The sequence below is a fragment of the Macrotis lagotis genome, chromosome 4 (assembly GCF_037893015.1).
Source record: "Macrotis lagotis isolate mMagLag1 chromosome 4, bilby.v1.9.chrom.fasta, whole genome shotgun sequence".
Classification (NCBI taxonomy): domain Eukaryota; kingdom Metazoa; phylum Chordata; class Mammalia; order Peramelemorphia; family Peramelidae; genus Macrotis; species Macrotis lagotis.
This window is the reverse complement of record NC_133661.1, coordinates 271,064,110-271,078,810: the sequence shown is the minus strand read 5'-3', so window position 1 is coordinate 271,078,810 and position 14,701 is coordinate 271,064,110. Positions and strand designations below refer to the sequence as shown.

Below are 14,701 nucleotides of genomic sequence, written 5' to 3'. Positions count from 1 at the left end.
TTCAGATCTAGATGGCAGTCTAGCCTCTCCATAGAACAGCCCCCCCCCACCTCAGCCCCATGGCAGAGGGGTGTGCTTGTGGTCATTCACAGACCAGGAGGGAAGTCAGAGAGCTTCACACACTGAGATCCTTGCAGAGGGTGGGAGGGTGTCCCAATAATGCTCAAAAGCTCAGGAAGCATCCCCAAACCAGGCACAGGCTGGAGAAATGAGTAAACAGAGAAAAAAGAGGAACACCATTGAGAAATACATTGTCTATGACCACAAGAAGGATCAAAATACTCAATCTGAAAATGAGGAAGTACAAGCTCCTGCATCTAAAGACTCCAAGAAAAATGGAAATTGGGCTTAGGCTATGACAGAGCTCAAAAAAGATTTTGAAAATCAAGTAAGGGAGATAGAAGAAAAATTGGGAAAAGAAATGAGACACAGGAAAAACATGAAAATGAAGTCAGCAGCTTAGTCAAGGAGATCCAAAAAAATGCTGAAGAAAATAACATCTTAAAAACCAGCATAGGTCAAATGGATAAAACAGTTCAAAAAGTCATTGAGGAGAAGAATGCTTTAAAAAGCAGAATTAGCCAGATGGAAAAATAGATAAGAAAGCTCTCTGAGGAAAACAAATCCTTCAGATGTAGAAAGGAGCTGAAGAAAGCTGATGACTTTATGAGAAGTCAAGACACAATACTTCAACATCAAAAGAATGAAAGATTAGAAGAAAATGTGAAACATCTCATTGAAAAAACAACTGATCTGGAAAACAGATTCAGGAAAGATAATTTAAAAATTACTGGGATACCTGAAAGTCATGATCAGGAAAAAAGCCTTGACCTCATTTTTAAAGAATTCCTACAGGAAAATTGCCCTGATATCCTAGAAGGAGAGGGCAAAATAGAAATTGAGAGAATTTAGGCAGCTAGGTGGCATAGTGGATAAAGCACCGGCCCTGGAGTCAGGAGTACCTGGGTTCAAATTTGATCTCAGACACTTAATACCTGGGTTCAAATCTGGTCTCAGACACTTAATAATTACCTAGCTGTGTGGCCTTGGGCAAGCCACTTAACCCTGTTTGCCTTGCAAAAACCTAAAAAAAAAAAAAAATTGAGAGAATTCACTAATCTCTCCTGGAAAGAGATTCAAAACAAAACAAAACAAAACAAAACAAAACAAAACAAAACAACCCAGGAATATTATAGCCAAGTTCCAGAACTCCCCAATCAAAGAGAAAATATTACAAGCAGCCAATTCAAATATCGTAGAGCTATAGTCAGGATCACACAGAACTTTATATTAAGGGCTCGTAAGGCTTGGAATATAATACTCTGGAAGGCATAAGAGCTCAGATTGCAACCAAGAATCAACTACCCAGGAAAACTGAATATCCTCTTCCAGGGGAAAAGATGGACTTTCAATGAATCAAGGGAATTTCAGTTGTTCCTATTGAAACAACCAGAGCTGAACAGAAAGTTTGACCTTCAAATACAAGCCTCAGGTGAAGCAGAGAGTGGAGAAGGGTAAAATATGAGGGACTTAATGATGATGAGCTGCATGTATTCCTGCACAGGAAAATGATACTGATAATACTCATATGAAACTTCTCATTTAATAGAGCAGGTAGAAGGAACTTTTATAGATGAAGCACAGGAAGAGCTGAATTTGAAAATATAATATATTGTAAAAATGAAATCAATGGCTAAAAGGGAAATGTAATGGGAGTAAGAGAAAGGAGAGGTGGAATAGGCTAAGATATTTCATATAGTAAGATTTTTTATTATTGCAATGCTATGGAAGGGGGGAAGGCAAGGGGTAATGAGGGAACCTTCACTCTCATCAGAGGTGGATTGGAGAGAAAACAGCATATACACTCAATAAGGTATAGATATCTAGAGTAAAAAGGAGAGAAGGGAGAACAGGGGAAAGGGGAGATGTGAGTGATAGAGGAGAGGATGGATCATGGGGGAGAATGGTCAGATATAACGCATTTTCTTTTTTACTTCTTGAAAGGGACTGGGATTGGATGGCCTGTCCAGAACCATGGGGCTGGGTGGTTGCTGGGCCTTAGGGGTGGTTTGTGGGCTCAGGGCCTCTTGGCCCCAGAGTCAGTGATCAGTCTGCTGCACCACTCACCTACCCTACAGCACATTTTAGAAGAGGGACAGAGTGAAAGGAGAGAAAATATAGTATATGATAGTGAGGAGTATGAATGGAGGGAATTGCATTCAGCAATGGCAATGGTGGAAAAATATGGAAGTAGCTTTTGTGATGGACTTATCATAAAGAATGTGATCCACCTGAGACAAAGCTAGTGGTGTTGGAACACAGACTGAAGCAAAATTTATTTATTTTATTTTTTTCTCTTTCCTTTACTTTATTGCTCATGAGGGTCTATTTTTTTTTTGGGGGGGGAATACTATGTTTACTCTTAAACAAGAATATTTTAGTAATGTATAAAATAATCAATTGTACAAAAATTTAAAATATATATATAAATATAAATTTTTTAAAATAAAAAATAAAAGAATGGCATTGTGGCACAGATCCTGTGCATGACACCAATTGTAATAGAAAGGGTTACAGATTGTGCAGATTTTTTGTTTGATCAGTTCAGATCTGTCCCTACAATGACATGCTCACTCTTTCTTGAGATTTTAAAGCTAGCATACTTCTAACTCAAGAAATAATGCACTTGTAACTCAAGATAATATACTTAGAACCCAAGAAATACACACACACACACACACACACACACACACACACACACACACACACACAAATATATATAAAGGAAAACATCAAAATAAAGGAAAGATACTTCACCAAACTGAGGAGGCTCCTACTCCTGAATATCTGCCTGTAGAAGTGAGCCACAACACAACCTTCAGGGTCTTGACTGCGAAAGTCCCTTAGTCAGAGTCCTTTCCAAAGGGAGAATCTTACAAAGTCCCTTTCCCAAGTAAGTCCTTTATAGTGCTTCATAAAAATGGCACAGGTACAAGGGTTTTCAAGGCTGAATTCAGTAATCATTGAGTTTCCATGACCAAACTCAATGATCCCTGAGTTTTAGCCAAAACACCTTCAGATGCTTGAGTACAGGATATTACAGATGTCTTTAGGTAAATACCCAGGGATGAGCCAAGTCCCTAGGTGTGGACCCCAAAACATATTTACAAGGAATAGTCCCTAGCACTCCCTGGACTGGAAAATGCTTTAATCAACATGCTTTGGTTCCATGTGCTCAGCAAGTCCCTTCTCCTTAGACCATAATTGGCTTATAGGTAATATCATAGAATTCTGATGTCCTAAAGATGTCCTAAAAGAACTTTCCTCCAGTTACTAGTGTTGTTATTTTCATATCACCATGTGAAATTTTAAATGCAATCTGGTAGGTCCTTACTACATTTCAGTTTCCTTTAATAAACCAGTACAAATACATACAACTTTTACCAGACCGTTAGCTGTCATGGGAAGGGAGGAGGTAAGGGAGGATGGTAGAAAAATATGATGCTCATAAATTTGCAAATACACCGGCCCTGGAGTCAGGAGTACCTGGGTTCAAATCCAGTCTCAGACACTTAATAATTACCTAGCTGTGTGGCCTTGGGCAAGCCACTTAAGCCCATTTGCCTTGCAAAAACCTAAAAACAAAAAACAAAAATAAAATAAAATAAATTTGCAAATAGATGAATGTTGAAAAACTACCTCTGCATGTAATTGGAAAAATAAAATAAAATTTTCAATTGAAAAAATAAATTGAAAAATAAAATAAATAAACCAGTAGGTTTCTAGCAGCCAAGAAGCAGAGTAAGCAAGAAATAGCCTGAACTTCCTATATTCATCTCCAAACAACTTCAAAAATGAATTCTGGAAAAAGCAGAACCAACAAAAAGAGGGGGTAAAACAATTTTCTAGCATAAGACAACTTGGAAGGTTGGTAATAAGGTCTGCCTCACTCAAGTAAAGGGAGAATACAGTCCAGGGCAGGCCCTGCCTCAGCAAACCATTGGGAAGCCCTGGGTCCCAACACAGGACCAGGCAAACAGACACATGCACCTAAGTCTCTCCCCCCCCCCCAAATGGGTCTAAGCACAGCCCCCAGTGAATCTCCAGATGCCTAAACCACAGCACTGCATCAGACACCTCCCAATCCCACCTCAGTACAGCACCAGGCAAGCAGCAGTTTATAGCAGCCTCAATACAACCTGAAGGTCCCCTACATGCCTCAGCTCAGCACCAGGAAAACAGATGAATGGCAGCACCATATTACACCATGTGTCTCAGCCCAGCACCAAGTGACTTGTCAGGCCCCTACAACCTCTGCAGAACATGAGGGTCCCCCAGAGGTACCAGGGTAGCACCAGATTTAAGTCAGGACCTGGCACGAGAAACCTGGAACAGAATCCCTCCCTCCCCAGGAGTGGAGCTTAGCTTTAAAAATAACAAAATAGACTGGAAAAGATGAGCAAAAAAACAAAAAGAATCTGAACATAGAAAATTATTATGGTGACAGGGAAGATCAAGGAAACAAATTCAGAAGAAGACAATAATATCAAGTTGATAAATGGTCAAAGGATATGAACAGGTAGTTCTATAATTTTATATATAGGCAGCTATCTATAGCCATATAAAAATACTTTAAATTATTATTGATAGGGAAAAACAAATTAAAACAATACTGACATACCACCTCACACTTATCAGATTGGTTAATATGAGAGAAAAAAACTGATAAAGATGGAGAAGACACAAGAAAATAGGTGTTGGTGGAGTTGTGAATTGATCTAACCATTCTGGAGAACACTTTTGATACCTAAAGGAAAATCAAACTCTGCATACTCTTTGATCCAGCCTGTACCAAGTCTAAATCCCAAAGAGATCACAAAAAAAGGGAAAAGGACCCATATGTATTTATAGAAGCAGTAGTAGGAAAAAATTGGAAATTGAGAGGATGTCCATCAATTGGGAAATGATTGAACAACTTGTGGTATATAATTGTAATGGAATACTATTGGGCAATAAGAAATGACAAGCAGGTGTGGCTAGGTGGCGTAGTGGATAAAGCACCGGCCCTGGAGTCAGGAGTACCTGGGTTCAAATCCGACCCCAGACACTTAATAATTACCTAGCTGTGCAAAAAACCTAAAAAAAATGACAAGCAGGCAGATTCAGAAAAACCTGGAAAGGCTTACAAGAAATGAAGGGAAGTGAGCAGAACCAGGAGAACATTGTACACAGATTCAGTCATATTGTTTGATCAACTAAGAATAACTTAATTTTTTTCAGCAATATAGAGACCTAAGACAATTAAAAAGGGCTCATGATGGAAAATGCTATCCATATTCAGAAAAAAAACTGATGAAGTCAGAATGCATATTAAAACATACTAGTTTTTTTGTTTATTTTTTTGCAAGGCAAATGGGGTTAAGTGGCTTGCCCAAGGCCACATGGCTAGGTAATTATTAAGTGTCTGAGACCGGATTTGAGCCCAGGTACTCCTGACTCCAGGGCCGGTGCTTTATCCACAGCGCCATCTAGCCACCCCCATACTAGTTTTTCTTTGTTTTTTTTTCCCCATGGTTCTTTTACTTCTTTCACAACATAACTAATATGGAAATATATCTTACATAATCACCTATACATAACCTATATCAAATTGCTTACCATTTTAGGGAGAGGTTGACAAGGGAAGGAGATACTTTGGAATTCATTTTTAAATGATTGTTAGAAATTGTCTTTACATGTAATTGGAAAAAATAAATACTATTAAAAATATAAAATATAAACCTGCATAGAGTAGCACCTTTCACAGACTCCAACTTCCCAAGAATCTTAATCAACCAATTCATCTTGCTGGCAACCCCAGAGATTGAAATCCATCTTGGTGTATCCTTGGTCTTTGACCTAACCATGAGTTGTCTTTTCTTTCTTTGGAAGGTGCCAGCAAGCATGCCAATTTTTCTGTTGGGCAAGGTTTCTTCACAGTTCCCAAATGAAAGCTTACTTCCCTGGAAGCTCATCAAAATGCATCAGAGAAACTTCTTTCAAAAACCTATCTTTACACTTGTTTTTGTTTAAACATATGATTTCCTCAATTTAAGGAGTTCCCTATGTCAAAACCTCCTTCACCAACAAAGATCGGGTACTATAAATTAAGTCTAAGAGAATCACTTAAGTGACCTGCAAAATGTCACATAGCCAGTTTGTGTTAGAAAGCTCTCAGTAACAATTACATATTTTTAGGTACTTTCTCTTTCACTGTTTATATAGTGACCTTTCAAAAATTCAATGTTTTATCATTTGAATTATACTTCATCAAATAACATTATTGATACTACAATTTTAAACTTACAGTTGAATGACATTGAGGGGATGCCCATTGGTTGACAGAACCAATTGTCATATATAATTATGATGAAATGCTATTCTGTTATAAGAAAATGAAAAGGCTGCTCTCAGTAAAATACTTTCATGAACAGATGCAGAGAAATATACTATATACAATGTAACAGCAAGGCTGTAAAATGATCAGCTATGAATGACTTACCTTTTTTCAGCAATGCTGTGAACTAAGAAAATTCTGAAAGACTTGTGATAAATACTGTCCATCCCCAAAACAGCTGATGATGTCTGAATAGAGGTTGAAACAGGTGGTGCAGTGGATAGAGCACCAGCCCTAGAATCAGGAGGACCCGAGTTCAAATCCAGCCTCAGACACTTAATAATTACCTGTGTGGTCTTGGGAAAGCCATTTAACTTCACTGCTTTGCAAAAACTTAAAAAAAAAAAGAGATCGAAACATACTTTTTTTTGAGACTTCTTGGGGTTTTTTTTTGGGGGGGGAGATTTCTACATCATGACTATTGTGGTAATGTTTTTCACGACTACACATTTCTAACCTGTATCAAATAACTTGCTTTCTCAATGAAGGGAACTAGGCTGAGAAGGAGAGAATTTGGAACTCAAAAGTTTTAAAAATGAATGTTGAGGAGCAGCTAGGTGATGCAGTGGATAGGGCACCAGCCCTGGAGAGAGGGAGGACATGAGTTCAAATCCAGCCTCAGACACTCTAGCTGTGTGTGTGTGGGTGTGTGTGTGTGTGTGTGTGTGAGACCTTGGCCAAGTAAGTCACTTAATCCCATTATTGCCTTAAATAAAAAGTGAATGATGAAACTTGTTTTTGTATGTAACTGGGGAAAAATTTAAATTAAATTTTTAAAAAATGAAGATTTCAGAAAAGCCTGCAAAGATGAATTGATGCTGTGAAGTAAGCAGAAACAGGAGAACATTGTACACATTAACAGCAACACTGTGTGATCAACTGTGATGGACTCAGCTGCTCTCAGCAGATCAAGAACAATTCTAAGACTTCCAATAGAAACTAGTCTGAATACAGTCCAAAGCATATTATTTCCTTTTTAAACTTGTTTTACAATTTCCCCCCCATTAATTCTGATTCTTCTTTCACAATGGCTAACATGGAAATGCTAAATATGATTATATATGTATGGCCTATATCAGATTACTCAGTCATGGGGAGGAAAAGGAGGGAGGGAAGGAGAAAGAATAACGTGAAACTCAAAAGCTTACAAAAAGATGAATGTTGAAAACTATCTTTACATGTAATTGAAAAAATAAAATTACATTCAAAAAAATTTTAAAAAAAAAAGTCCTAGATCTTTTTCAAACTGATGCTTGTGAAGGTAAATGTAATAAATTCCTATTATAGGTTTTATTTAGATAGTCTAGAATTCAATCCTGTCAAGATTTCTTTGGATGCTAACTGTATCTTGGTTGTTCTACTTAGCTACATGCACTTTACAAAATTTCTACAGATGCTATCTCTTCATCCAAATCATTGATAACAGTAATAAAAACTGGACCAAGGAAATATCTCAGGTACTCCACAGGGGATCTTCTCTTGAAACCACTAATCACTATACTCAATCAGTTCTTAATGCCAAATATCATCTTTTCCATAAGTATTGTGTTCCAAAAAATCTTGGTTTAGGGGTGGCTAGGTGGCATAGTGGATAAAAGCACCGGCCTTGGAGTCAGGAGTACCTGGGTTTAAATCCAGTCTCATACACTTAATAATTACCTAGCCGTGTGGCCTTGAGCAAGCCACTTAACCCCATTTGCCTTGCAAAAAAAAAAAAAAAAAAAAAAAAAAAAACTTGGTTAAGTTGCCTTCAAATATTAAAATATCAATTACAACTTTAATATATTTATGTGGCATTTGATACCCTAGATCAGAAACAGGAATATCTGACCCTAGTCTTGGAAAGATTTCCCCACCCTGCTCTAGACTAACAACTATTTGAAGGGAACTGCTCTCCTGCTTTAAATGCTGGGTTACTACTTAAGTCACTTCTCACTCCCCAAATTTTATTGTAGCAGCTCCAATTCCTTCCAAACTAGTTGAGGGTGGGGTCAGAATTGGGAGAAATGGGGACACATCAACTTAAAGAGTAAATTTAAGAACATACCCTTATATCTTGTATTTTTTTTTGAGGTAACTGGGATAAAATGACTTGTCCAAGGTCAGCTAATAAGTGAGACATTTGAACTCCAGTCCTCTAGACTCCAGGGCTGTCCACTGCACCACCAAACTGCCCAATATTTTCTAATTTCAAAGTGTTGCCTTTCTTTGAGATTAGATTCATAGCAAAGCCATCTATACCTCAGCATTAGACAGTGACATATTTTTGCTACAATTAATATGAAAAAATCCTTTATACTTTCTGATTTTAGTACTATTTTCATTTGAAGGGGGAGAGGCAGGCAGGTATCACTTCCATTTTCCTTTAATTCCCTTTTATGAACATTTTCCCAACATTTCATTTTAAAAACGGAATTTGATACAAGGTATTACTGTTGATGTGTCTTATTCTAATAATCAAGCTGAAGGAGTGATCAGGTCTAATGCTGCATATTCATCCTATTGGCCCATTAAAAGACCTTATTAGTTATCCTCAGACTATTCAGTGGCCTGTCTGGGCAATCTGAAATACAACCAGTTAAGGAAATAAACAAAAGGTGGATAATCACTTGTTAAGAGACTGTTAGCTCTAAATCATTACAGCTCTGAGATACCACCTCACCCCTCTCACATTGGTCACTATGACCAGAAAGAACAATGATCAATGTTGGAAGGGCTGTGGGAAATCTGGGACATTAATGCATTGTTGGTGGAGCTCATCCAACCTTTCTGGAGAGCAATCTGGAATTATTCCCAAAGGGCAACAAAAATGTGCATACCCTTTGATACAGCAATACCAGTACTGGGTCTACACTCTTGAAAAGACCATGAAAAAGGGTAAAAACATCACTTATACAAAAATATTCCTAGTAGCTCTGCTTGTGGTGGCAAAGAATTGGAAATTGAATGAGTCCATCAACTGGGGAATGGCTGAACAAATTGTGGTATATGGAACACTACTGTTCTATTAGAAACCAGGAGGAATGGGAATTCAGGAAGCCTTTTTAAAAAAAGAAAAATAGGGGCGTAGTGGATAAAGCTCTGGCCTTGGAGTCAGGAGTACCTGGGTTCAAATCCAGTTTCAGACACTTAGTAATTACCTAGCTGTGTGGCCTTGGGCAAGCCACTTAACCACATTTGCCTTGCAACACCCCCCAAAAAAATATCAAAGAGATTGTTAACTATGGAGTCTAATGCAAAGAATGTTCACTTTTTAAAACTTCTTTGTCCTCTTTCCCAACATGACTAACAAAAGAAATACACATAATTTTATGCATGTACAACTTGTACATAGATTGTTCACTGCCATGGGGAGGATTGTAGAAAAATGCAAAACTCAAAACCAGCAAATGGATAAATGATGAAAACTACCTGTGCATGTAATTGGGGGAAAAATAAGGGAATTGTTCAGCTACCAGTTAAAAGGATCCCCATTATCACCACTACTATTCAATATTGTATTAGAAATGTTAGCTTCAGCAATTAAAGAAAAATTTTAGGAATTAGAACTGGAAAGGAAGAGACAAACTCACTCTGCAGATGTTAGCCTACCCAGAGAACACCAAGAAATCATCAAAAAAAATTACTGGAAACAATTAGCAATTTTAGCCACGTTGCAGGATATAAAACAAACCCTCATAAATCCTCAACTTTTCTATATGTCTAACAAGATACAGCAGGTAGAGCTAGAAAGAGAAATTCCTCTCAAAGTAACCTCAGACAATATAAAATACCTGGGAGTCTACCAGTGGAATGAACTAGGTACAATAGCAGGATTATAGTAAAAGGTCCTGACTAACTTCCAGGTCTGAAAAGAGGAAAAAAACCACATGTTTATGTAAGTTGAAACAGAACCAGAAATGAACATTCCTTTTCTGTGCTTCACTTATTTGTGCTGCATTAAAAACTAAGAGGTAGATATGATTAATATCTTATTTTTTATTTTCACATAATTTGTTGAAGGGTCAATAAGTTCACACTAAATTTTAGTCACAACTGAGATGACCTTTTTTTAATTATGTATACAAATTAGCATAGCAGGCACAACAGAATCGATCTTCAGGTGGGTAGATCAAATAGTTGTACAGACTGAAATCCAATGGTGGCCACTGATAAGAGTAATTAATGAAGCAGGTCTGGAAATACGACTTAGTCCAACTAGAAAAAATAAAAACAAAACTTAAGATTACAATTATTCATTCAATGTTCATTAAAACTCCTAGCATGTGCCAGACTGTGCTAAGTACTCTATAATTACTTTGATAAATGTTAACCCAAAGACTTGCCACTTGTCAATGAATTTATCTACCAGATTCTAAATGAATGCAATTCTAATTCCAGAATATCACAGATCTCAGAATCTTTCAATTTCTTCTCTACAATTCCACTCAATGCTTTTTAATCCCAAGGATACAATTATTGAATTATACGCTGATCATTGTTATTCATCTAGTCCTAACCTCAAGATTAACATCTCTCCAATCTTGCAACTGTTTACTGGACATCTAAAACTCAACAAGTTCAAAACTCCACCTTCACTCCCCCAAATGTTCACCTTTTCCCTAACTTTCCTATTTTCAAACCTTCATAACCTAGCCTCTTGTATCTTTATATCTTGCTCCCTCAACTCTCCCTTATTCAGATCCAATGACATTCTCCTCCTTGCTTTTCCTCAATTCATGTCCTGACTGAGTATTTTCACTGGCAGTTTTCTATGCCAGGAATTCAGTCTCATTGTCTGTGAATTTCCTTTAAAATGCCAAGTAAAATCTTTACCTTTGAAAGGAAGCTTTAAATAGCCCCTTAATATTAGTGTCTTCCTTCTGTGATCTTCAATTTATATATCTTGGTTGTATACAGCTATTTTCATACCTCCCTCTTGAGAGCAAACTACCTTCTTTGTACAGATATTAGCCTGAAGTCTTAAAATATACTAATCCTTTAATAAAGGCTTTTTAACTTCAATACATCCGTACAATCATTACCATTATGCCTTTCTGTATCTTGTGCTTTGAAAGGTTCTTTCTCAGCCTTCCCAAACCCCTAACTCATTTTCAAGATACTGTGAAAAGGTATCACCTTCTTCAAGATAAGGTTCTTCTGAATAAGGGGGGTGGTCAGTCCCCGCTCAAAATACTATTTATTTGATACTTTATCTTAATTTCTTTTTAGTTAAACAAGGGATCTAAATCCTTTCAGAGTAGGGTTTTTGTAATCCTGGAAGTTTTTCCTGCATCATGCTCTAGTCTACCACTCAATGAAAAAAGTTAATTCTAACTACCAGTTTTATTACTTTTTAGACTAAAAATTTAGAAAAACATTCTGTAGATTCTATTACAACTCAACTTTTTTTAGTCCTTTCACATTTTCACGCATTTAGAAGCAGTAGGAAGATCCAAAGGTTTCACAAAATACAAATGGGGTGCAGGACAAAAAAGATAGGTCGAAAAGCCTGCATCCATTAAGTCATTTCAATATTGCTACCACTGGTTCATTTCCGAAGGGCAGAAAGAGAATCTTTTTATTTGCAAAAAAGGGTCTCCACACCCGATGATCACGGCCCCGCACGGAAATGGCAATCCTTGGCCCCCGGGGAGCAGGCAGCAGGTTGGGAAGGAGGGGCGGCGCGAGGTGCCCTTTACCTTGATGAAGCCGATGTCCTTGGCGTACTGCCGGAAGCACTGGCGGCACATGTTCAGGCCATACTTGCGGATCAGGCCGTGGCGGTTGGAACAGACGCGGCTGAGGAAAGGCAAGGGCGGCCGCGTTAGCTCCGGCAGCCCGGGCGCGGCGGCGGCCTGCCTCTCCGGCCCCGCTCCCACCCCCAGCCCCGGCGCAGGCCGCGGGCTCGGCGGGGCGCCGCCATGATGGCAGGCGCGGGCCTAACGCCGAGGCCACGACACCCCCGCCAGCTCCCCTCGCGCCGCCCCAAGGTGCGCGAGGTGCTGCCCCCTGCCAAGCGAGGCGTCACCCCGCCAGCCCGACTTAGAACTCACCACGACCGAGACCCCTGGCCGAATTTACGAGGGTGGCTCCAGTACAGCTGCTGGTGACCCATGGCGCCACTGCCAAAGACGCGACACAAAAGGAAGGAAAGAGTTCACGCATGTGCTCTTCAAGCCCCGGCCCGACCTGACGCAAAAGTGACGTGAGGACGTAACGCATGCGCGGGGAGCCTAGTGAAGCTCGAGGAAAGGGACGAGCTTTGGGCTTTAGGCCCGCCTCTCCCGCTTACGTCACAGCCCAGAAGTCTTGATTAACTAAAATGCAAGCCGCCGTCTTCGCCGGGCGTGGTGGCGCGCGCCTGTAGTCCTAGCTACTCGGGAGGCTGAGGCTGGAGGATCGCTTGAGCCCAGGAGTTCTGGGCTGCTGTGTGCTATGCCGATCGGGTGTCCGCACTAAGTTCGGCATCAATATGGTGACCCCCTGGGAACGGGGGACCACCAGGTTGCCTAAGGAGGGGTGAACCGGCCCAGGTCGGAAACGGAGCAGGTCAAAACTCCCGTGCCGATCAGTAGTGGGATCGCGCCTGTGAATAGCCACTGTACTCCAGCCTGGGCAAGATAGTGAGACACGGTCTCTTTTTAATTTTTAATTCTTAAAAAAAATAAAATAAAATAAAAGTAATTGTTAAAAATAATTTGAAAGAACAGTTACTTTTTGACTACAGCCACTGCTTTCTTATACTGAAATTACACTTTTCTGAACAAAAAATGGTTTTTTCCCCTCCAACTCAGCACTGACACCTACTGGAATAAATAAGGAAAAATACTGTAAGAAAACTATTTCCAAAGTGGTGACAGTAGGAGACGCTCTTAGACTAAAAGGAATAATTTGCAAATTTAAATTCAAACCACCTTTGGCACTATGATTTTAATACATACCACATTTCAAGTAGTATGCAGTTAAATTACTGACATTTGTATCTTTTTCCTGCTGAAAAAAATAACAGCATGCATTTCTCTAACACTACATAACTTCAGCTTGGGGGGGTTTAGATTCTTTTTTTTTCCTGGAGAAATTCATGCTAATAAGTGAAGCTTTTTAGATTAGTTTGTGAGCTCCTTGAGAGTAATGACTAGTTTTCTCTTTTTTGTTGTTGGTGGTGATGGTGGTTTTTATGGTCTTCCCAGCCCTTAGACCAGTATCTAGTACATAGAAAGTACTGGTAAATAACTTGAAGCTGTAATTTTAATCTGTTCTTCAATAATAAGTCTTTGTAAAACCAGTAAAATCAGTATAGAATAACTATATCAAATATCAGTATGGCTATAAAAACTGAAGGTATGCATTTGATAAACACAGGAAAAAAGTAAAACTGCAAGCTTTGAGTCTTTTTTTATATTTTATTTATTTTCCCAACTATATGCAATAGTAGTTTTCAACAATTATATACAACAGTAATATCTACCTATCATTTTTTGTAAGGTTTTGAATTTTACAATTTTCCCCCCACCCTCCCTTCCCTCCCCCCACATAGAAGGCTAATAGTCTTTACATTGTTTCCATGCTATACATTGATGTAAATTGAATGCAACAATCATTTTTTGCAAAGTTTTGAGTTTCAGATTTTTCTCCTTTCTTCCCTTCCCTCCCCCATCCTCTGACAGAACTAATTTAATATAGGTTATACTTGTATAACCATGCTAAACATAGATCCATCAGAATCATGTTGTGAAAGAAGAATGGAATCAAAACAGGGAAAAATATTAGAGAGGAAAAATATAATACATAAGACAAGTTTGAAGAATTGAAGATAGTAAACTTTGATCTGCATTTAAATGCCACTTTCTTCTCTGGATATGGATGGTATTTTCCTTCACAAGTCTTTTAGAACTGTCTTCAATTATTTTATTACTAAAATGAACATGTCCATCAAATTTGATCATCACCCAGTGTGATTGTTACTATGTACAATGTTCTTCTGATTCTGCTCATTTCACTCATATCAATTCATGCAAGTCTTTCCAGATTATTCTGAAGTCCTGTCTCTCATGATTATAGAACAATAGTGTTCCATCACATTTATATACCACAATATGTTCAGTCATTCTCCAATTGATGAGCATCCCCTCAATTTCCAATTCTTTGCTACTAAGCAAAAAGCTGTTATAAATATGTGTGTGTGTATGTATATATATATATATATATATATATATATATATATATATATGTTTTTTATGATCTCTTTGGTATACAGCCCTAATACTGATATTTCTGGGTCAA

At 38.4% G+C, this 14,701-nt stretch overlaps 1 protein-coding gene across 1 annotated transcript; it reads right to left on the bottom strand.

The window, feature by feature from the left end:
• Positions 1-10,394: 10,394 nt before the first annotated feature.
• Positions 10,395-12,583, bottom strand: RPS29 (ribosomal protein S29). The gene is made up of 3 exons (XM_074236023.1): positions 12,472-12,583; positions 12,118-12,217; positions 10,395-10,633 (listed from the first exon to the last, which is right to left on the bottom strand). Exons 1-3 carry the CDS (start codon positions 12,531-12,533, stop codon positions 10,625-10,627), a joined length of 171 nt encoding a protein of 56 aa, XP_074092124.1. The 5' UTR covers positions 12,534-12,583; the 3' UTR covers positions 10,395-10,624.
• Between the last annotated feature and the right edge of the window lie 2,118 nt (positions 12,584-14,701).